This window comes from Diplotaxodon limnothrissa, linkage group LG11 (genome assembly GCF_057381915.1).
Source record: "Diplotaxodon limnothrissa isolate DT_005_m linkage group LG11, D_limnothrissa_male_GT1.1, whole genome shotgun sequence".
Lineage (NCBI taxonomy): Eukaryota > Metazoa > Chordata > Actinopteri > Cichliformes > Cichlidae > Diplotaxodon > Diplotaxodon limnothrissa.
In genome coordinates this window covers 34440151-34463688 of record NC_140606.1, presented here as the reverse complement: position 1 = coordinate 34463688, position 23538 = coordinate 34440151, and the positions used below count along the sequence as shown (strand labels likewise).

Sequence of the window (23538 nt, the reverse complement as noted above, 5' to 3'; positions counted from 1 at the left end):
ATTTTAAAAAAAATACGTGTCTCACATGGCTCTAGACTAACTTTTTGCCATGGGCGTACCGGTACGCCTAACTTTAAAAAGTTAGGCGTACCGGCATAAAAGTTAGGCGCACACAAATTTTATAATAATTTATATAATATAATGTGTTTTTCTGGATACACTGTGCTTTTTCAGCATTCAAAGATTGATGACACCGTGTCAGAGCACTGGCTATGAATTTCTGAAGGATCAGGCCTTAACAGAAAAGTTAGCAATAGTTCTTTTCCTATTACAGCTATATCCACTTCTGTCATGCCTAGGCTGCTCACTAGGGCTGGGTATCATCACTGATTTCTATAATCCATTCGATTCCGGTTTTCAAAGTCCGGATTCGATTCAACTTAGCCTCAGACAGTCAGAAATATTATAATTCTCATCATTTATCAGTGACTTCATCAGAATTGTGAACATCACAGCAGATGCCTTTGTGTGAAAGTAACTGAGAATAAAACAGAAAAACATGAAGGAGATTTTCCTGGTCTGGCTTTTTATAGCAGATAACCTTAAAAATATTCTACAATGTTCTGCATATAAAGTTTGAATTTCTTCAGTATTGAACAACAGAAAAAAATAGGCTTTCTTGTCCGAGGTCATTTAAGTGAAAAAAAGAAAAAAAAGAAAAAGACAGCAGCCGACAGCGCTGTAAACAACAGTAGACTGGTGGGTAATAAGCGAATGAATAATACAGAAAACAGAGATTGGAGACGGGAAACTGTTCTTGAAGTACAGAGAGAGATAGAGAGAGAGCTAGCTGTGCATGAAGTGTGATTTTAATAGTTGTGGAAGCAAAACAGCAAAATTCATAACGACATTGATCAAATGTGAAGCGCAGTTTGCTGCTTCTTTTGCTGCTGGCTCGGTGAATTTTGGTTGGAGAGAGACAAAACCTGCAGCTCAGAATCAGCGCAAAAAGATGTAAACACAACGCGTACTGGACGCATCAGAATCCCTAAGCTCCGACAGCATGTCCGTCTACGGGCCGTCGGGTGAGAAAGCCGAGAAAGAAAGTTGATTCTGATGCGTCGGTCCGCTCTGTGTTTACGTGTTTGTGTGGAATCCGTGTACCTGCTCTCATTTGCTGTTTGGTTGTTGTTGAAATGGTTTTGTGAGCTTTAATCTGAGAATCTGGCGTTTCTGGCAAAACAGTTATATTTAAAAGTTGATTCAGGATTTAATGAATTGATATCGCTTTATTCAAGCTACTCACCTCCCACTTCCACCTGGACCACGGCCAATCAGAGAGGTCCCGCCCCTGACTATCTCTGATTGGTTTAGTCCACGATAGGGGCAAAATGCGTGTCTGTTGTTGACCACAGGGAAGGTTGCAGATTTTTTTTTTTTTTTTTTTTTTTTTGCTACCCGAACATTTGGTCGCACAGGTGCAACCAAATTTTTTTTTTTTTTAGTCGTACCACTGAAAAATTTGGTCACATTTGCGACCAAATTGGTCACACTCTAGAGCCCTGTCTCACTTTGCATTCAAAGTAAAGGGGAACGTTTGTCAATGCACGATTTCCTGGTTTACCGATTGCACTGATGAACACCTTTCACTTTACAAAGAATCAGAAGAAAGCACGTTGCTAGGACTAATCGGAGGCAAATTTTATTTCAAAAGACTACCCAACGGAAGCCTTGATAAAAGCATTGTTTTGTGCAAATTGTGCAAAAAGGAGTTTACATACCACTGAAGCACTTGAACCTTACAGTACCATCTAAATGTAAAACATGTTGCAGTGAGCGCAGAAACTGTGGGAGCTGTTAGCGCTAGCAGTTCGAGTACCAACAAAAAGTGTCGGGAGCCCAAACTTGATGAAATGACTGGCTTCAGGACCAAAATTAGTAAGTCAACATCAGACAAACTTACAAATTCTCTCGCAATTCTCTGGATTGCTCTGGACCGTTTTTTCCTGTGCGGCCGGTGTTCCAGATCTACTGGCGTTTAGATCTACTGGCGTTGGTCGAACAGATGTGTGGCAGACTTGCGTTTCAGGAGCTGCTACCGACAAACCAGTCTCTGTGACACTTGTAAGGTTATCTCAAACACACTCCGTCAGTCTTGATGCTGTTGAACAACAAAATGTTTAAAAATGTCGCGAGTTTACCTGGTGATATCCTCAATGATCGGGAGACTCTTGTCATCGTTATCATCCCCCCTCGCACGTTTTATTTCTCCGGTTTCAGCGTTTTTGCTGCACAACTACAGCGTGCAGTTTACTTTGTGCACTAACATGTACTTGAATCAACCAGCGCCACCTCTGGCCAAGTGCCACAACCTACAGCCAGATCAACTTGTGACACAAATCTGCACCACGTTTGAATTCGTTTCATGCACAATACATTTGCACCTTTCAATTGTGTCTGTCTGTGCATCATGCAAATAAACCTTTGAAATGAATGAAATGATATCATGTATGTAATATCAGCCTACATTTGTACAAAATGCCAAATTATGTACACAAAGTCATAAGAATCACCACCCTTGTTCATCATGATATCAATACTTTTGCCCATAAGAAAAATGTCGTGAACAAATATATGACACACTAATATTTCACCAGTGTTGTAATTTCACATGTCGTTAGCATAGTCTGCGTGTGTCTTTTCTCTGCAAATGAACATTTTAGAGTTGCTTGTTATATACAGTCTGTATAGGTGTGGTCAATCTAATAACAATCCATAAGGAGATGGCAGTTACGCTGAATGTACAGCAGTTACACAGTGATCAGTAATAAACAGTCTCCAAAACTTGGATATAATCCTCAATTTGGAACCCATCTACTGACTACCACATAGCAGCTGGACCAGTCTCCAATGCAGGTCAGTCCACTGCTGCCACCTGTGGCCAAGTACCATAGCCTACTACTAGATTAACTTGTGACTAGGGATGGGTACCGGTGTGTTCTGACATAAACGGTAGTAACCAGACCGAAAAGCAGCGCACATTTCGGTGCTTTTTTTTCCTGAGCTGTGATACACTTCTAGCCAATCATTTTACGTTTCCGAGGATAGTAGGCGGGTCCAGGTACGTACGTTCTTTTAGAGCAGAGCTACAGATTAAAAATGTCCAAGGCGAAGCGGTCAAAAGTCTGGCTGTACTTCACAGCAAAATATGCAAACTCAGCAGCCTGCAACAAGTGCTTTAAGCTGATACTGTGATACTGTCAAAGGAGGTAACACCTCGAATCCGATGAAACACCTGGCGACGCATAGCGGGTTTTTTTAAAAAGCCGAGAAATGCACCGTATTTGATAGCTTGCTGCGAGACCTCACACCGAGCACATCTACTGCGGGTGTGGTGCCTGTTATCGGACCCGGAGTTAGCAACATCCCCCAAAACACGAAGAGGAGAGTCCTGGCCCCTAGCCCTGCCAGTGTAGCAGAAATGATGACAGATGATGATGGCAGCAGCAGCCGTTCTTCTCTGCGTGAGTAGCTTAATGTTGTTCGTGTGTAATTTATGTTGAGTAGGCTAACCACGTTATTAAATTAATGCATGTAAGGTGAACTAGCAAACATTATCATAGCTACATGCGGCTGTCCTCTTGTTTGATGGCAGATACTCCCTTCACCCTGGCCAAAAAGGCTAAAATGACCAAAGAAAAAGTGGAAAACAGTTAAACATGAGAGGTTTTGGACAGAGTTTGTGTTTTTTCCATTGTTTAAGCACTGCTTCCAGCCAAGAGTGATACCATATATGCCCCATAGCTGCAGAAAAGGCTAACATTGTTATCTTTTTACAAAAAAACAGCTGAACATGAGAGATTTTTGGACCAATTTTGTGTTCTTCATTCTTTAAGCACCGGTTTGAGCACTGGCACCGTTTCAAAAGTACCGATTTGGCACCGGTATCGGTATCACAATACATTTGTGATTGTCAATGTTGTCTTTTCTGTCCCATAAACCATGCAACCACATGAAACACAATTGTGTATCCATTTACATCTCATCATATACATGAAGTTTTAGACATCACAACTCCTTTTGTTTATGTTCTTACACAACAAAAATATGTACTTCACACATAGATTACAGAAATATGTCATTAGTGTGCTCACAACACACCTTGTCAGAGTAGTCTGCCTATTTCTTTACTGTGATTTTGTATCTTTCAATTGTGCAATCATGTGGTGTTTGCTAGGAACACTGGTAGCCAATATAGGTAATTAAGCAGCACAGCTGGAGAGAATTGGTAGTTATATGCAGTCTATATAAGCATAGTGAGTACAACCAACATTTGCGGGTTTTGTGAGGCGATAGCAGTTAGTGAATTTACAGCAGTTAGACAGTGATTAGAAGGCAACTATAGCCAGTGTGGTTGAGAAGATCTTGTGGGAGAGTAGACTTCTGAAAGTGAGTGACTGAGGTGTGCTAGTAGGTTTGTGTGGTGTGTCTTTGAGTCTGTGTTTGTGGTACAGTGGAGTGGGTAGATAGGTGGACAGGTGTAGGTGAGGGAAATGGATCCCAAAATTGTGAGGGAGCTTCTGGAGTTCAAACTCCACAATCGCTATCCTGAAGGATCAACCAGCAGGGAAAGATATACAATCAAGAGAAGAGCTGAGACCTTCAGGATAAATGGTGAGTACAATGGATAATGTCATGTAAACCATCAGAGTGTAGTATTGTGCTGTAATGTGACCATTTCTTTTTTTTCTGTTTGTTCTTGTCTTGCCTTACATGCTTAATGTAGCTGGAGACCTGTATTATGTATGCAGGCAGAAGAAGAACAAAACTGAGAACCTGGCAAAAGTGGTCTGCTCTGCCAAAGAGGCAAATGACATTTTTGAGGAATTTCATTCCAGCCACTTTGGCGGACACTGTGGATGGGAGAAGACCCACAGTGCTATCATGGCACGCTATTACTGGCCTGGCATGGAGGGGAACATTAAAAAAAATGGGTGAGCACATTTTGTCTGAATGAGCCTCAAACTCATTTTGAAAACCCCAAAACTCCCCCCCCCCCTTGTTTGTTTTTCTGTTTGTTTTTGTCTTTTGTTTGTACTTTGTTGCTCCTGACTAACCCATATCACCTACAGCTCTAAGGCATTTTGCTGATTATTAGCATGTAACGTTACTTCATTTGTCAATAGGTTGCTCAGTGCCCACAATGCCAGTGTAAGCGGGCCAATATTAAGGAAGAGAAAGGATACATTCCAATCAAGGTACAGTAACACAGACAGAATATTTGATACTGTACAAATACATCAAATGTAACATGTTCTTCCCCCCCCTCACAGGTAACAGAGCCCTTTGAGCTCGTTAGAATGGGTCTTGTGGGTAAACTGACCTTAACGGATGGTGGTAATCAGTACATTTGTGTAATGGTTGACTATTTCACCAAATGGGCAGAGGCCTACCCACTGAAAAACAAAACTGCAGATGAGGTCACCAGTTGTATTCTGGATTTTTTTCTACAAATTTGGTGCACCTAAAAGACTGCTAACCAGGGCTCAGAGTTCTGCAACAAGGTAAGGTATTAATAGCTCAAGCAAATATGTAATGTAAGCTTGGATGACTAATGTGATCCCCTTTTCAAGGTCAACTATGGCTTGTGTAAAACCCTGGGCATCCAAAGAAGCCTCTGCTCACCATACCATCCCCAAACCAATGGTGGAGAGATTAAATGGCACAATCCAGAGGTACAATACTGTCATTTATGTTTTGTGCTGTAACTATGTCACAACGCTGGCTATTAAGTATATTGTTCTTATGCATTCACCTTTCAGATCCCTCAAACTGGTGAGTGACAAGCCCAAGAACTGGGACAAATTTCTGCAGTCCACCATGTTTGGACTGAGGACAAAAAAGCAGCTGACGACAAAATACAGCCCATATTTCCTCATGTTCGGCAGAGAGGCAAGGTATCCATCGGAGATCCCAAAGGAATACAGGGTAAAATGATGTAATTTACAAGAAAGAAAATGTCTCAATCCTAATCCAGTTACTCAGTCATTCTATTTTGGCAGATCACAGAAGACATGGTCACTAAAATCATTTCAAATGAAGACGTGTGTGAGGGCCTACAATCCCAGGAGGTGGTATACGCTGAAGTAACCAAAAATGTTAAAACCACCCAAGACAAAATCCGCAGGGGAAAGACAAAAAGGGGAGAGGAAGATGGCTTTCAGGTGAGAGACCTGGTTTTTTGCAAAAATGTGAGGCAAGAACAGAGAAAAGGTGGCAAACTGGATGCTGATATGCTGGGACCCTTGAAGATTGTGATGCTGGACGGCAAAAGTGCTGACTTGGTGTCAGAGAAGGGCAAGAGGACTCTGAAGGTCAACATCGACCAACTGACACACTACTTCCAGCCTGAGGAGAGGGTCCCAGCAAAACTGAAGAACTTGTCTGCTTCCTGCGAGGGCCCATCGGCACCACCAGTGTCACCGCCTCCCTGCGAGGGGCCATCGGTGCCACCGGTGTCACCTCCTCCATGCGAGGGGAAAGGTGCTGTGGTCCAAAATTGGGCCTTACAAGCTATTTTCGGAAAACATTGCCGATTTGGCCCCTGGGAAAGCGTTGGAAAGTGAGGTATGTAAATGTTTTCCACATGAGTGGTCGCCTCATTGGAAGGAAATGACAATGTACCGTTTGTGCTCCTAGATCATAAATGCCTATTTGACACTGGTGGGGCGACAACACGCTGCATTGATTATGGACTCCTATTTCATGACATCAGTTTGGCAGGGGTCCACAAACTGTTTCAGAAAGGTGAGTTGGCTTTGACATTTAAACATCCTCATTTAAGACTATTCATGATTGAATTCCAAATTTCCACTTCACTTTGTAGCTAGATCTGCTGAATTATGACGTGGCAGCTGGAGCAGTCTGTGACAACAGACACTGGACACTCATTGTAAGACATCACACAACCATGAGAATTTGAAGTGAAATTACTAGGTTTAACATGATCTCCATTTGTTTTTCAAGATAATGTATCTAACAGATGCGGGTTGCGTTTGTTGACCCATTTGGGGCAACACAAGCACAAATGGATAAGTGCAGGGATATAACAAGGTAAGCAAAAAAGGCTAATGTTAACCACAGCAGTCATTTTTCTAACTTGTACATGTGAATTACATAAGGCTGCTGCACTGAATAACATTCAGTACGTGTTTTTTTTTTTTTTTTTTTTTTTTTTTTTTTTTTTCTTTCCAGAGCTCTTGTTAGGAGAAAATGTCCAGCCATCGGCAAATGGATGTGCTCAACTGTTGCCCATCCATAACAGCAGGACCTAACATCCTGTGGCGTCTTTGTATGCAAGGTAAGTAAAGTGCTCATGGTGTATTGTACCTGAATGGACAGATTCTAATGAGTAGACAATGTTCAGCTTGCAGAACAAATACTTTCGGGGACCAATATACTCTACCCTGTTGACGAGGAGGGGGTTACCAGGCTCAGACAGGACATAGTGCTCTCTCTGATCCAAAACTCAGGTATACCCGAGAAACGGCATTTGGAACTCCATTTAAAATATTTCTGTGTATATCCTCATTGTGACATATGTGGATTAATTGTTTTTGCTGAGCCTCGTTACAAACAGACTCTGTGTGAAAGGAACAGGAGAACCACCGCCCGGGATGGCAGCATGCTATGCAGCATCGGCAGAGGAGCAATGACAGGAGGTGGAACATGACTCTTTGTTCCCACAACGCCGGAGAAAGCTGCGAGGACGGGAGAACCCACCCGACAGGTTGGGATCGGGCTGGCACGCGCAGGACATCACAGGTGAGCTCACCGGTAATTTAGTTAGATCCTATAATGAATTGGGTCAGAGGGAAAGCCCAGTGCAGACTGGTCCGGGAACGCGCAAGGTGGGGCTGGGAGGGACGGGACAAATTGAAGTACTGGTGAGGCCAGACAAGCCTGTGGTGAAACGGTTTAGGAGTCGGAGAGCCGATGTGCCACCTGCTAGAATAAACCATGCACCCGATATTAACACCAGACAGTGCGCAAAAGACACCTTCAACCTAATTCAAGCTGTACATCATAAAAATGTGGTAAAGGAAGCATTGGAAACGGGCATTTACCCACGGGCCATGGTAAAGCAGGCCACCAGACTTTCTGATTTTATTAAACCAGCAGCACCGAATGATAAGGTTAAAGCGCAACTAGCGGATAACACAGACTCCTGGACGAAGAACAACATGAACATTCTGTATGCAAATTATGAAGTTGTGATACAGTCTTTGAAATATGTGAAAATGAACAAGGTGTCACTCGATATTGCAAAAGGGTGGGCAGGGAAGAGATATTGGGCCCGGTTGAAGGCCTCCACTTTTACAATTGTGGAATCACTTTTGGTTTTGAGAGACGACGAGCGTGGGAAACAGTTGGAGGGCGGGCATCCACAGGCAGAAAATGGAGAGGGAGGAGAGGGGATAGCGGTTGAAGCACTAGGAATAGATTTAAATGATGAGGAGCAATTTCCAGCGTTGCCAACTCAGGGACCCATAAAATTGAATTTTGCTAAAAAACAAAACAAACAAACAAACAAAACCCACACGCTTTCTCTAGGCGAACGGAGAACGCTAATGGAGTAGATACAAGAAGTAAAGAAATATGGGGAGGGGAATGCCCGCACTTCGCTTGGGGAGGGTGGGGAGTTTAGTTTTAAGGCGAAGTTGAAGGCTAAGGAGGGAGGGAGGAGGACAGTGGGGAGGGAGGGTCTGATTCATCCCAATAAGATGGTTTGCTCTAATGTGGCTGTAGATTTGAATACAGGGATTGAGGAGTTACCTGCATCTCCCTCTGCTTCCTTTTTGGCACACTCAGGGGCAGGGGTGGATTTCACCCGGTCACCGGCGCCTCCTATATTGACGACGCCTCATTCAGCCCCTCCGCGCTCCCGGCGTCCACCTAGCGAGCTTTACCGGCCTGCAGCTAACCAGCTCCGAATTTTAAAAAAAATAAATAAATAAATAAATAAATATAAATAAATAAATAAATAAATAAATAAATAAATAGATAGACACACAGGTAAAAAGGAGGTGGGGGAAATGACGATAGAACAACGGGAAAAAGCGATAAAGAGGAGTAGAGTCTCGCTTGCCCGCTCTGATCCCCTCCATCCTAATTTTAACTGTAACCTGGACCTGAATGAACATAACAGCGGTGATAATAGTACCGCTAGTGTCAGGAGCTGATCAAGCTGCAAAAGCTTGAGCCAATAAAGAGTCTCTTGCTGGACATTGACTTTAGGTATGCTCAGTTCTACGAGCCGTAGGGTCGGACGTGCGATGATCAAAGGCCTAGGCAGTTTTATTTGTTACCAAAAATACATAAACAACCAGACACTTGGATGGTCCCTTATGAGATTCCACCTGGGAGACCGATTGTTTCTGACTGCAGTAGCTCCACCTACAACATATCGCAATACACAGACCTCTTTTTGGGACCTCTCTCCAACTGGCACCCCAGTTATCTTAAGGACACTTATCACTTTTTGCAGACGATACGTCCCATGGTCGTGCCTGAACAAGCCTTTCTATTCACTATAGACATTGATAGTTTACATACTAATATCAATACACAGATGGGTCTAGCGGCAGTAAAAAACATCTTTCTGAGATACCCGGACGCTAAGCGCCCAGATACGGAGATTCTCCAACTGCTGAAACTCTGTCTTACCAATAACGATTTTCAATTTGACAATAATTATTACTTACAGGTTGAGGGCACGGCCATGGGGCAGAGATATGCACCGTCATATGCTACTATTTATATGACCGAGTGGGAGAGGGAAGCGTTGGCCAAATGCGCACTGCAACCCATATTCTATCTCCGGGTTTTGGATGATATTATAGGCGCGTGGGCCCATGGAGAGGAGAGTTTTAAAGTGTTTGTGCAGGTCTTGAATACACACCATCATTCAAACATGAGACAAATCATTCACAAATTAATTTCCTAGACAGTGTTTTTTGAAACAGTGAATGGTCAGAAAAGAATGAGAACGAAGGTGTATTTCAAACCCACGGATACGCACGTACTCATGCATCGTACCAGTTACCACCCGCCTCATACATTTCGTGGCATAATTAAAATCCCAAATCCTCAGATTTCACCAGATTTATTGAAAAGAAACAGACTTGCATGAGGTGATAACAGTACTATTTAGGAGCCTGAGGAGGCGGGGTTACTTGCGCTCCTTTTTAAGGAGAGTACGCAGGGAGACATTAGCTTCTCTCCTCCCTTCTCCCACTCGCCTTTCCCAAACTAAAGGTATGAGTCGATCGAACGTGGGGACAGGGCAGCGGCTGTTTGAGACTGAGACCCGACCTCCTACAGAATTAGGGGCAGAGGATATGGTGGAAGAGAAGTTACTCCTCCCTTTTGTCTGTACCTTCCATCGGGATTACACCGTTTTTAAGTGGCATACAAGAGCATTTTAGAGTAATGCAACCGGGCTGGGAGGTACCCAGTCAGCGCGGGTAATTAGAGCTCCCAGGAAGAATCCCAGTCTTGGGGACATTTTGGTGAGGGCGAAACTAGAAGGTAGGGTTAGAACACCTCCAGAAAAGTTGTTGTGCCATTTGGCACATAGATACATGGTTAGACACCATGTATCTTGTTCATTTGTACGGATCACGTACGAACATCATGATTGCTGTACCGGACTTTATTTTTTTTTGCAAGCCAGCCTGAAGAAGGTTCATTGTAACCGAAACGTCGCGTTTTGGCTTGCAAGTATATTTGACTTTTGTAATTTTGAGTTACGCTAAAATAAAGCACTCAGTTATCTACTCAGTCGCAGTTTGTCTCATCCATTAGAAGAGAACGGCTTGACGCTGCTTGTTTTGAATTTTAGCAGCAACGCAGCTAAACAAAGTTTAGAGGCATTGTTCCAATCATGTCCACATGGGAGACAGAGGACAACTGGACCGTGTTTCGCCGGAGAAGAGGCCGGAATGAGGATCGCTACTGGTCGGCCGATATGAGTAGACAAAGGACGGCCCGACACACCAGCTACCCCAGCCGCAACAGCCCGAGGACCTACGCGTCAGTTGTTAGAGGACGGGGACAAAACAATGATTATCGCCCTTTCCAAACACGGGACCGAAATTCGAGAAGGGAACGGCCGGCTGTGAATCACTTTGTGACCCGACACCGGGGAGGGAACTTTCAGCAGAGACCAACCCAAGATAATCGCTATTTAAAACCCACTCGTTCGGAGCGAGCTGGGCCGCCTGAAGATAGAATACAATCAGACGACCCAGATTTTTCTGCCAAGGTCCGTATAATTCACAGACTCATTAAAGCGATCCATCATCTTAAGAATGTATCAAATGACATTTATCCTCCGTCTTTGAATAAGTTACAAATAGAAATCCCTGATGAAGCCTTCTTGTTTTCTATTGATATTGACAGTCTGTACACAAACATTGACATCCAGGAAGGAATTAACTCAGACGAATTTTCCAAAAATATCCGGACAAAAAAAGAGAGACCGGACAAAGAATTAATACAATTGTTAGAAATCAACCTTACAAGAAATGATTTCGAATTCAACGGGGATTTCTATTTACAGGTAAAGGGTACAGCCATGGGTAAAAAATTCGCTCCAGCTTACGCCAATATTTTCATGGCTGAATGGGAGTCTGAAGCCTTAAGCAAGTGTGTTAAAAAGCCACTATATTATTACAGGTTCCTGGACGACATTTGGGGAATATGGCATCACTCTGAGCAAGATTTTGAAGGGTTCCTGAATACCCTAAATGGCCATAATGCCTCAAAGCTTAAATCCACATTTCATAAAACCAAGATTGAGTTTCTGGACACGACAACATTCAAGGGCCCAAATTTTCTAACTGACCACAGATTGGATGTAAAAGTGTTCTTTAAACCCACGGATACACATGCCCTACTGTTTAAAACCAGTTTTCACCCAAAACATACATTTGCTGGGCTTATTAAATCACAATTACTCCGTTTTCACAGAATCTGCACGCAGCAATGTGATTTTAAACAGGCCACCAGAATCCTATTTGCGGCACTCGCCACTAGAGGGTATAGTCGCTCTTTCTTAAGAAAGTGCCTTAAATCATTTCTAATAACCAAACCAATTGATGTGTCCCCCCCCATGCTCCCAGTATGGGTGACATATTCCCCTGTGTCGTGCAAATTGGTTGGAACGATTAGGACCCATTTTCAAAATCTTCTTCAAAGAAACCAAATCTTGACTGACCACAGAATAATCGCAGCCTTTAGGAGGAACAGGAACCTGGGTGATTTTCTTATTAAGGCAAAGGTGCCACCGCTCTCTGAACCTAAGTCCAGAGACCAAGGAAAACAATTTTTTTCACCACCAGAAGTGGGTACAGAGTCTCTCTCTCTCCCTCTCTCTAATAAAAATAAGAAATATTGATATCAGATGGACTAGACAGTTTCCTCTGGCACTGATATTGCATGTACACTTTAGAGATTGTAAACAAATTGTGTTTTATAAAAACAAAGAATTGTGTGGTTATGTTGATTACTAAACAAAAGCACAAAAGCACTCAGTGTCTTGTGGAGGCTAAATCCCCTCCACAATTTAATGCAGGAATCTGTCTGCCTTTCTTGTTTTAATATAGTGTTTTTAGTTAATTTATTAGAATTTATATTTTATTATATCTACCACTCTTCCCGTTAGCTCAGAAGCTGAATATTTTCACAATCATTTAATACAAGAACCAGTCAGTCATAAGGGATCGACTACAGTATATTCCAAAGAGGACCATCGAGGGAAGGAGAAGAGGAGCAGAGAAGTTGAACAGGAGTCTCAAAGAAGAAATCTGGATGATCCAGCGGCCCCTAGGACCGTGCAATAAAAACTTTAACGAAAGAGAACTAAATCAAACTGTGACAGGGAGAACATACTCTTTATCTCTGCCTGACCCCATCACACTCAATTAACTGATTTTAATTAGTAGGCCTTCTCTCCACATCATGTCATAGGCTTTTTCTATATCAAAAAACAAAACAAAAAAAACAAACAAAAAAAACCAAAAAAAACTGCCACGACCCTCTTTATTTGTGCTTTCCTGACTTTGTGTTCCAAACACAACACCGGATCCCTTGAATTTCTCCCTCTTCTGAACCCACTTTGATTTATCATTTGCTCCATCATTTTACAGATACTCGATGTTAAAGCTATAGGTCTGTAATTTCCTTGGTTTGTATCAACCTTCCCCTGTTGCCCGCCACTGCCTCTTTCCACCTTCTGAAGTGTTCAAGTGAGCTCTGGTCTTAAATCCCTGTAGACATTGATTACACACAGGTGTTGCCAATCCGAGTAGACAACACGCCTTCTTCCCAAGGTGGAAACACTGGTACAATGGAAAAAAACAGCACTCACCTGGAACATGACAGGGTTGTTGTGATTGGGTTTCTCTGTATTACTGTCTTTTTTTGCTGAAAAAAAAATTTTTTGAACTGAACTGAATTTCCACAGCTAGACATGAGCGTGACACTGATAATATCCTTCTTAGAAGGGAGGCTTTCTATACAATCAGTTGAAGGTCTGTATTTGATTTGAAAGCTGTTAAATGAAATAATAAACTAAATTCACAGAAAAACAATAATACAGTTCTTTATGAAAACTAGTTTATTTGATCGAAAAAAACCAAACAAACACTCAAACAATCATAAAGAACCAGAGAATTTCTCATCGTAATATTGTTGAACCAAACCTTTAAAAAACAAAACAGTAGATTATTTCATCACATCATTTTAACTATGTGTAAAGTTCTCTGCAGCAACAAAACTTCTTGCTCTGACCTTCATTTATTTTAAAGGTGGTGTTGCATGCATGGTGAGTCCTTGGGTTACTGACAGTTACAGAACTGAGGACCTGCTGCATCTACATGAAAGTCACATGAGGCACTGGAGGAAAACTGTATAATAATATAATTTTTGTTTGTATAGTTCACTTTGCACTGCTCAGGATTAGAATCGTGTTTCCACTCTTTCCCAAATGCAGTCGCATTCTTGCAAAACGTCCCTTTCGGGCATTGTGGTCATGATGCTGAACCTGTTCCTGGAGATCTCCTGCAGCTCCTTGATCAGTCCCTCCACAGATGGACTGGGCCAAGTTTTGTTTTCGTCACTTATAAGAATGTATGTCTGTCTCTTGATCAGCTCCAGTCGCTCCAGGTGTCGCAGCTTGTTGAGGAACAGCAGGTCTCTTGTTGGTTCCTCACGGTGGAAGCTACAGAAGACAAGACAGGAAAAAACGTCAGCTCTAGTTGCGTGTTGGCAACGATAGACCCATAATGGGAAATTGTTGACACGATTTTCTGTAGTGTTTCAGTTGTACTTAAGAAATCAAGACAGAGAAAAGCTTCATTTGCAGCAAAATGTAAATGACGACACTTTTTTCAAGTGAGATGATTTGATGCTGCAGGTCACACATAAACCATCAAATGGAACTTTTACTTTGTAATAGTAATAAAAAATAAAAATCTGCTGGGCATACCGTATCCTAAGAGTCTTGAGTTGAGGAAACAGTGTAGGAAGCCGTTTGCAGAGACTATCAGCAAAGCGGTTCTTATCTATGTCCAGATGCTCAAGTCGCTGGAGTTGAGATGCAATGGAGCTCATCTGGCATGCGCATATGGATGTTCGCAGTGTCAGACTGGTCACCTGGGATGGAAGGTCTTCCGTATAAGAGGGAAGAAAATTCCCTCCTATAAGGAAAGAAACGACAGGACAGAAGTTACAGAAAACAGTTTTGGCCTGGAGCTTCACACAGCTTCACTTAAAAAACAAACAAACAAAAGGATGCATGCAAGACAACAGATTTTTGCTTACTACACACACTTACACACAATACAAAGATTAAATGCATGTTTTGACTCACCAATGATTGAGAGTGATTCCAGCTGTTGCAGATGACTGAGCCAGGAATAGAGGTTGCACTGCAGACCATCCCAGGGGTACCTGTAGTGGACAGCAAGCGACTTGAGTGAAGTCAGACCCCTCAGCGCATCCTCCGACAGGATGATTTCTGTGTAATTGACTAACTCCAAAGAGATCAGTTCTGGGCCGCCGTACTCTCCTACAGGATAAAAGAGGTGGTTAGCTAAACATTTAGTCTCTGTCAGTTAAGTTTAGCATAGTCACACAATACTGCACAACAGGCTGTGTGCTCACAATACTAATCAGAATAATATGTATTTATGAATGTAATCAGAATAATAATTCCTAAGGAAATTATGTGGCTTAGACAGTTGGTCCAAGATAGTAACAGTAATAGACTAAACTAATTAAATAATACAATATATTACAAGTACAATACAGTTTCCAAAATTTAAGAAATAGCACTAATATATACAAATCGCTCAATTATAAACATCAAGAATATTACAGAGGTGAAATATATATAATAATGCAGCATGTGTGCAGCTCAACTGACTTCAATATGATGGGTTTTGTTCCAATATTAAGGCATAATGTCAAGAAAATATTGTATTTTCTTGATGAAAAGCTCTTGTCAAAGGTGTAAAAAGTGACTGTATTGGTTCTGATGCTTGCAAGTGTAAAATATAATCAGGAGACTGGCTTACCTGGGTTTTCTGGGTCCAATGGGTAGAAGTAGTTGCTGGGCAGTGGCACTGGTGGCTCCCCTTTCATTCCCCAGGATAAGTGTTTGAGTTTCTTCAGGCTTAGCAGCAGGTTGTGGAAGATGCAGGAGGGCACTGGCCTCATCCTCTCAAGCCTTTCACTTTCCTGCTGGTGGAACAGCAAGTACTCCAGGTTGACCAAGTGTGACACGCTATTGATGAACGCCACAGTGTCGTCCCAGGACATCTGAATGTTGCAGACGCTGAGGTGAGTCAACCGCTCGACTAGTTGCTGACTCTGACACTGCACCACGAACGGCCCAACCCAGGTGGCGTTTCGTACCCCAAGACTCGTCAGGTTGGGGAATTCACACAGGTTGTCTAAGTATTTCATCTTGTAATATCGCCGTTCCCTCACACAGACAATGGTGTTGAGTGATGGGAGGGACTTGCTGAGGATTTTCCAATCTTTGGGTCGTAAATGTCGCACTGTGGCACGGCTGACCCCACGGCACTGCACGGTGTCCCAGAATCCAGATGTGTAGCGGGGAAAGTTGGAGAGTCCTGCTGTATAATCCTTCCACAGGGACGGGTGGTCGATGAGATCTCTGAAGTGTCTGCAGCAGAGGCGGGCTGTGTGCTTTTCCTCAGTGTTCAAGTAGCCGAACACCAAAACCCAAACTTCAGGTGGCAGATATGGTAGCTCCTGGACCTTCATGTTGACTGTTTGAGCCATTGCACTTCAATTCCTTACACAAATTCAACCAATGCAGAGGCAGCAGACCTACAATTAATAGTCCTTTGTCCCTGAGTAATCACACTGATTCACTGAAATGTAGGAGCACCTGGAAAGGGAACAACAACAGTTTACAACTCAGGCTAAACAAAAAATGACCAAGACCTCACTTAAGCTCTTTTTTTTATGTAAAAGGTGTTTATTTTTGCCCCAAACTATTCAGGCAAGCCTCACACCTCCATCAAGACTGTAATATGAAATAACTATCCCAACGTCCTTGTGGGTTGCCATGTGAATTTAAAGAAGCTTGTTGAGGTGAAATTTGCTTGTGCCTGTGAGTCACTGAAAACAAGGCCTCCTTGTATTCATCTCCAAACAAATAAATTAATCTCTGACTCAGTCTGGCTTCATGAAACGTGGATATAAAAAGTCATATTATTATTACAATCCTAGATTATTTTCACAAAGCATTTCATGCACACGTTAATTCCCTACAGCCAGCCAAAAAGAAACAAATGAAGGATAATCTGAGATGTGTTTTAACAGAAAAACCACTTTCACTCCCAAAATTACTTAAAACAGGTTAATAAAGATCTATCCATACTTTAAATGCTTAACTTGACGAAAACAGCATTGCAGTACATCTAACCAGCAGAGATGCTACAACAGGTAAACTTGAACTACACAGCAAATTATAGTTTGTGGCAGAGAATAATCCTTACCTTGCAGGAGTTTCTGAAAAGTGATGAAGAAGCTCTTCCAGCCTGCACACACACTGGGCCAAAGCAGAGTGACCATCCCTGGTCTGTGACCCTTAAAAAGCTTGCTGGTACTTAATTAACATATGACTTTGTCAATAAAATAATCCCTGTATATCCTCCTATTTGTCTGCTGTTGACATCAGTCAAGTGGGGTGTGTCAACGACTCCTTTTACACCTCAAAAACTCTCGATAGGTCAATCAAAGGTGCTTGAGCTCAGGTGGCAGAGCAGGTCAGCCACTAATCAGAAGGTCGGTTGTTCGATCCCAGGCTGCCTCCTGGCTGCATGCCAAATATCCTTGGGCAAGATACTAACCCCATGTTTTTGATACAGACCACTGGTGGTGGTCAGAGGGCCCGGTGGCGCCTGTGTCCAGCAGCCTCGCCTCTGTCAGTGCGCGTCAGGACAGCTGTGGCTACAATGTAGCTTGCTATCGCCAGTGTGTGAATGTGTGTGTGAATGGGTGAATGACTGAATGTAGTGTAAAGCGCTTTGGGGTCCTTAAGGACTAGAAAAGCGCTATACAAATGCAGGCCATTTACCATTTACTTGAGGCTGAAGCTCATCACTCCATTGTTGTGTTCCAGACTGCTTGATCACATCACTTACACCCACTAATTTCATGTCCCTTCTCTTTCTCATATGCATCTGAAAGCTCACCATGACATATTGCTGTTGCATGTGTTCATGCAGAATTCCTGTGTAAAACGTCTAAACTAGCACACTTAGAAAACAACACCAGTCACACTGCGCCACCCATTTTTGTCCCTTTTTCTTAGCTAAATGTAAATCAAAGTAAAGAATATTTTCAATGTTTCATTTAAAAGAGTTTATTTCAAGCTTGTAATAACTGAATGTTCTACAGCACCAAAGGTTTTGTAATCACATCAGAGTTACACAGATCTTATCTGCAGTCCATCACTGTATATCAGCTAACTCAGAGGCCAGCAAAAATCTGTTTTTAGCATGTTATTTTCAGCAGCCCAAAATCTGCATGGAGCCACATAAACGTGTGACTACTCTGTAGTAGGTTATTTTTTTTATGCACTTTAACTTTATCCATGATCACTTACAAAAACAGTCCAATTAAAGTAAGAACTGATCTAATCGGTGCGTTGGTGGTTCTTTGTGTCCGGGGATGGGCGTCCGGGTACACACCGGCTCACTCCTTGGCGGCCGCTTATCGGGGCCTGGAGCCTGGGGCTCGCTCGGGCCACTTCGGAGGTGGGGTGCCCCCGGCCTCTCGGCCTGGGGCTCGGTCACTCAGGCGCAGCTGGCTGCCGGCGGAGCTCACGGGCGCGTCACTGCAACTCCCCCTGGCTTCTGCTCCGCGGCTGCTGAGTGAGCCCTCATCTGGGACTCTCCTCAGCTCTTTCCGGGACAGTGGCGCAGCTGCCCCTCTGTTGGTCTTCCTTGGTCTCTTGTGTTCTGGGGGCCTCTGGATGTCTGGAGTTTTGATCTCCTCCACACCTGCTTCACGCCCTGGAGGACGGGGCTGTGGCCCCCCCACACCCTCTAGCAGATTATTACATGAAGGAACCTTTTAAAAAAACAAAAAACAAGCGCGTCCATGCTCACAGGTGTACACACGGGTGATCACACCCACAAACTACACCCTTTTTGGCTCCTACCTCAAAGCACACTGTGTTCTGTTGATCTTATGTGCTGCACAATAATGTTTAACATTTAGTATTTACTGTCATATTCCCATATATCATTGTGATGTTGTTTATTCTATTACTCTTGTTCTCTTCTGCTTGCTTTCTTTTTTCTTTCTCAGCAGGTGATCCAGGTGATTGATATATGCATTTTTTTTTCTCTGCCCGTTCTGTTGGTTTTTGTCTTTTGCCCTTCTCCCCCGTCCCTCTTCTCAGCATTTTCTCTTTCCCTCTTTCTTTCTCCCCTTCTTTCCCCCAGTCAAGTCTGTCCCGTATTCAGTAAGTGAAAATAAAATAAACAATAAAAGGTGAATCAAATGGACCATTACGGCAAGGCTGGGATGGTCAGTTTGGTAAAGTAAATCTGTTGGGCATCTTTCTTTGCCTTTAGACAACAATTCTGATGGCAAAAGAGCCAAACGGGACAGGCCAAAAAAAAAAAAAAAGAAAAAAAAAAAAGAACTGATCTAATCTTTAGATGATGATTAATTTCTTCCAAATCCTTTTGGAGCAGCTAGAGCGGGGGTGTTCAACTCCAGTCCTCGAGAGCTACACACCTGAATCAAATGCTAGCTTGTTATCAAGCCTTTGCCAAACTTGATGGCACGCTGAAGCATATCTGATTCAGCTGTGTTGGAGTAGGGATGCGTCTAAAAGCTGCAGGACAGTAGCTCTCGGGGAATCTAGTTGAACATCCCCGCTCTAGCTGCTACAAATGGATTTGGAAGAAATTTATCATCATCATCTAAAGATTAGATCAGTTATTACTGTGATTTGACTGTTTATGATACAGTTAAAGTGCATAAACAAATAACCTACTACAGAGCTAGAGGATCGTTTCTACAGACTGAAGAATGGCAATAAAGATCTTCACGTTTCCTATCACAGTTAATACATGCATAAAATTTGTGCCAAATATTTTATGTAGAGTATGTCAGTAAATTTCAGCTGAGGGGACTCTGTGATCATTTTGTACTGGTCTGGAGGATTTTCATTCAACAGTGAATAAAAGTTCTAAATAGAAATACGATAACAAGCTTAATGCTCTCTAATTAATTTCCCCCATGAAACCATACAAAAGTATTACAAATAAGATAATAACAAAATAACAGTTTAACATTATAACACACATCTAACTGAAAACTGATTCTCCCCCGCAGAGCCAGTTAGAAAAAAGTAAATGACGGGAGAATGTGAGATGGTTTTAACAGAAGTATCGACCACTTTCTCCCACCAAAACCACTGCAAACATCTTTTTAATGATGCACTAGCATAACAAAGAAACAGAGAAAGCAGGGACGAGAGGGCGTCGTACAACTGTGAATTAAACAAAACCTGCATAACCTTTATCTGCTGTTTGCAATCTACATGTATTCGTCTCAGGGCTGGCTGGGTCAACGAGTCTCAACAGCTCTCTGTAGCTAAAGACCTCAAAAGAGGGGTTAAAGTTCATGCCTGGTCTAAACCAGTCAGCCGTTTTCAGACATGCAAAAAAGCTACACACTGTTCTACACATTAAAGGACAGAAGTGCATGTGAGAGTGGGAAAAACTATGGGAAAACATAGGTGCCACTTAAAGGAAACTATTAAAGAAGCAGCACCAGAGTCAGAAAAAAATCAAATGTATTTAAGTGTTATTTAATAAAAATCACTTGTGGCTCAGAATCAGTATTTATGGGCAATTCTATCCTCTTAAGCGTGAATGATCGGTCTACTAGAAAATTAATCAGTTACCTGAAAAAATACCTGAAAACAAATTTTAGTTTAAATGAAACAAAATGGTTAAAATAATTGTAATATTATCTTTTATTATTAAAATCTTAATCACAGTCAGTTAAAATGTTTTTGGGGGCAACAAAAAATATATTCTATATGAAAAAATCTTACAGCATAAATTTAGCTTAATTCAAATCTCTACTGGCTCAATGCACCAAAATAGATTTGTCACATGAAGATGCCCAAAGACTTTGAAACACAAAGAATAAACTCGTGCATAATGTTGAATCAATCATTGATGATAAGTCATATCAACTTTTTAAAAGTGAATATGTAATGTTTGTAAAAACTTTGTTTTTTGTTGTTTTATCAAAGAAGTGATGAGCAGTTTGCATCAGCATAATCAAAAATCAACACTTTAACTCTAGTTTGGTCATTTTTATTCATTTTGTTTGAGTGCAGCTGAGCTCCGTCGGATCTATTTTAAGCTGAAGAAGTGAAGCTGGCCAAGAAGCGTAACAGTGAGGTAAGCTGTCCTCATATCACTGTGTTACTGTACATCAACATGAGAGTAGACACTGCTGATTTTTAGAATGTGAATCAGCTGTGAGACAAGCCAGGAGAGAAAAGCTGGTCATTATGTGGACTTACTCTCTGCAATGGACACATAAATACCAGAAAATGCAACTCTTCGATTTCCTTTCCAATTAGTTTTTCTAAAGACTCCTAAAAACTTTCATTCTTGTGTATTGTAAGAATTCCTAAGCAATGCAAATAAAGTATTTAGTGACAAAAGTAACTTGAAAAAATATACAAAATGCAAAGAGTTGATAAAAATAAAAACATGGGTAAACATGCACAAGGAGAACAGAGTGATAAATGATAAGGTGGAGACCATATGCACCAGTGATTGGACACATGAAAACAACCGTGAAAGGTGAAAACAATCGTTAACAACCTTTAACACCTTCAACAGCTCGACCCTCATTAGTGTCACCTGTAGTGATGGGATTTCCGGCTCTTTTTAGAGATCCGGCTCTTTCGGTTCGGCTCACTAAAAAGAGCCGGCTCTTTCGGCTCCGAACCGGCTCTTCAGGTTGTTTTGTTGCTTTAATTAATTTATTATTAACAATAATATAAAATTATGCACAAAAGGAATTACTAACGTAAAAACAAGTGGTTTTATTTATATATGTTTATATATAAATATATGCGGTGGCCCCTAGAGACAAAACACGTACAAACTCCAAAACACATTTCTAGCATGAACCTGAACTTCCAAAGCAGAGCTACTAGATCACTTAAATTACACAACTGAAAGCGTGTGTATTGTTTGTGTATTTATACACAGGCACTCATATATATATTCAAATAATTTAAAAAAAAGTTCATTTACCTGTTATTACCACACACCAAATCCGGTCGTTGGTACTTGCTGGCTTGTGTAGCCACAAGATAACAAAGGCTCAACACTGCGCCCAGCATCCTGGAGCACTTCTGTTGTCTTTTGTACGTGTTTTGAGTTTTTATGTGCTTCTGAGTTTTTACGTGCTTCGGAGTTTTTACGTGCTTCGGAGTTTTTACGTGTTTTGGAGTTTTTACGTGTTTTGGAGTTTGTACGTGTTTTGGAGTTTGTACATGCTTCAGAGTTCGTACGTGATTTGAAGTTTGTATGTGCTTTGTCTCTAGGGGCCACCGTAAATATACTTTTATTTATTCACTCCACATAAAATGTAATAAATAAATCATATAATACAAAAATCAACTATTCACATTTCAACTTTTAACTATTTAAATTTTCAGCTTTTTCCTTTCACAAATTTAAAGTGAAAAGAACACAAAACACTGCAAACCACAACACAATTAAATATAAATTATAATATGAAAACTAAAAGAACATGCATATTCTCTGTCATATGGACCTGCATGAATAAACTTTCTCAATCCTTTATCATCTGCAACCGAAAATAGTTGTGGATGATTACTATACCTTTCTAATGTTGTTGTCCCTGCCTCTCTTTCTCTCTCTCTGGCTCTGTTCCTGTGCTACTGAGTGTAACTACCGCCCCTCCCCCCTCTGCCCAGCGTAAAGCACAAGGCTCGCGTGCAGAGTGAAGCGGGAAAAAAGTGCGAGAGAGAGGCTGAGAGAAAGAAAAAAAAAAAAAAAAAAAACCCACGTGACGGCTCGCGATAAGGAGCCGGCTCGCGTCGTTCACGTCAAAGAGCCGGCTCTAAGAGCCATTTCGTTCGCGAACGACCCATCACTAGTCACCTGTAGTTGTCACACTAATGAGGGTGGAGCAGAAAAACCATAAAAGAGGGAAACAAAGGAAACAGACACACAAAGAGACTTCTTACATAAACAACAGAGTGTCACACTAACAGTTTTATTTTTTTAGATTTAATTTCTGAACCTAACAGAATGTAATGCAATAACAGGCTTTGAGTTTTTTGTGATGTGGCTAAAATCAATGTTTTACATGCAAGTCTGCTTTAAGTTTAACATCCTGCAAGATTCCGCTGTTTTCTAACAGGTTATTTTCCCAGTGTCCAATCATTATATTACGTTACGTTAGGGTGGGCAAGTCAAGAACGGTGAGATAAAGACCAAATGAACCAATCTAAAGAAAATGTTGCACATACATTGTCAGAGCAATTAATATCTTTATCAGGCTTGTCATAAAAATGCCTGGAGGTCAGAAACTATCCAGCACCCTGAACGGCTTTTTATCCTTTCTCGCTCTCTCTCTCTCTCCTTTTCATTAACAACAACAACAACTTGCTATTGAAATTTCACTTATCAGTGCTGGGGCATATTTATCCCTCTCCAATTTTCTTCCTATATATATTAGAAAATCAGTTCGGTTTAAATGCTCAGTTTGTTTTTCCACAAGTTAACAGGACTTCATGACCATGGTGAATAGGTCAGATAAATCTTCAAATTAAATAATAAAGTATTGTGCAGGGTTTTCACCAAGTAGGCCAATAACTACAAAGACCTAAAATAAATTCATGTTCTAAGTTAGATGTATTCAGGGCTGGACTGGGCCAAAAATCGGCCCGGGCATTTAGACTAGAGACCAGCCCAC

General features: G+C 41.7%; 1 protein-coding gene across 1 annotated transcript; it reads right to left on the bottom strand.

Moving 5' to 3' along the window:
- Positions 1–13962: 13962 nt before the first annotated feature.
- Positions 13963–16314, bottom strand: LOC146623335 (uncharacterized). The gene is made up of 4 exons (XM_085365887.1): positions 15582–16314; positions 14876–15073; positions 14492–14702; positions 13963–14224 (listed from the first exon to the last, which is right to left on the bottom strand). Exons 1-4 carry the CDS (start codon positions 16312–16314, stop codon positions 13963–13965), a joined length of 1404 nt encoding a protein of 467 aa, XP_085222013.1.
- Positions 16315–23538: the final 7224 nt, after the last annotated feature.

Bases quoted from the DNA above. Each gene is read 5' to 3' on its own strand.
- LOC146623335 (XM_085365887.1), bottom strand. From the start codon at position 16,314: ATGGCTCAAACAGTCAACATGAAGGTCCAGGAGCTACCATATCTGCCA. The intron at 15,074-15,581 runs GTAAGCCAGTCT...TTTATCCTGTAG, and splicing joins ATTGGACCCAGAAAACCCAG to GAGAGTACGGCGGCCCAGAA. The intron at 14,703-14,875 runs GTGAGTCAAAAC...CTTTCCTTATAG, and splicing joins GGAATCACTCTCAATCATTG to GAGGGAATTTTCTTCCCTCT.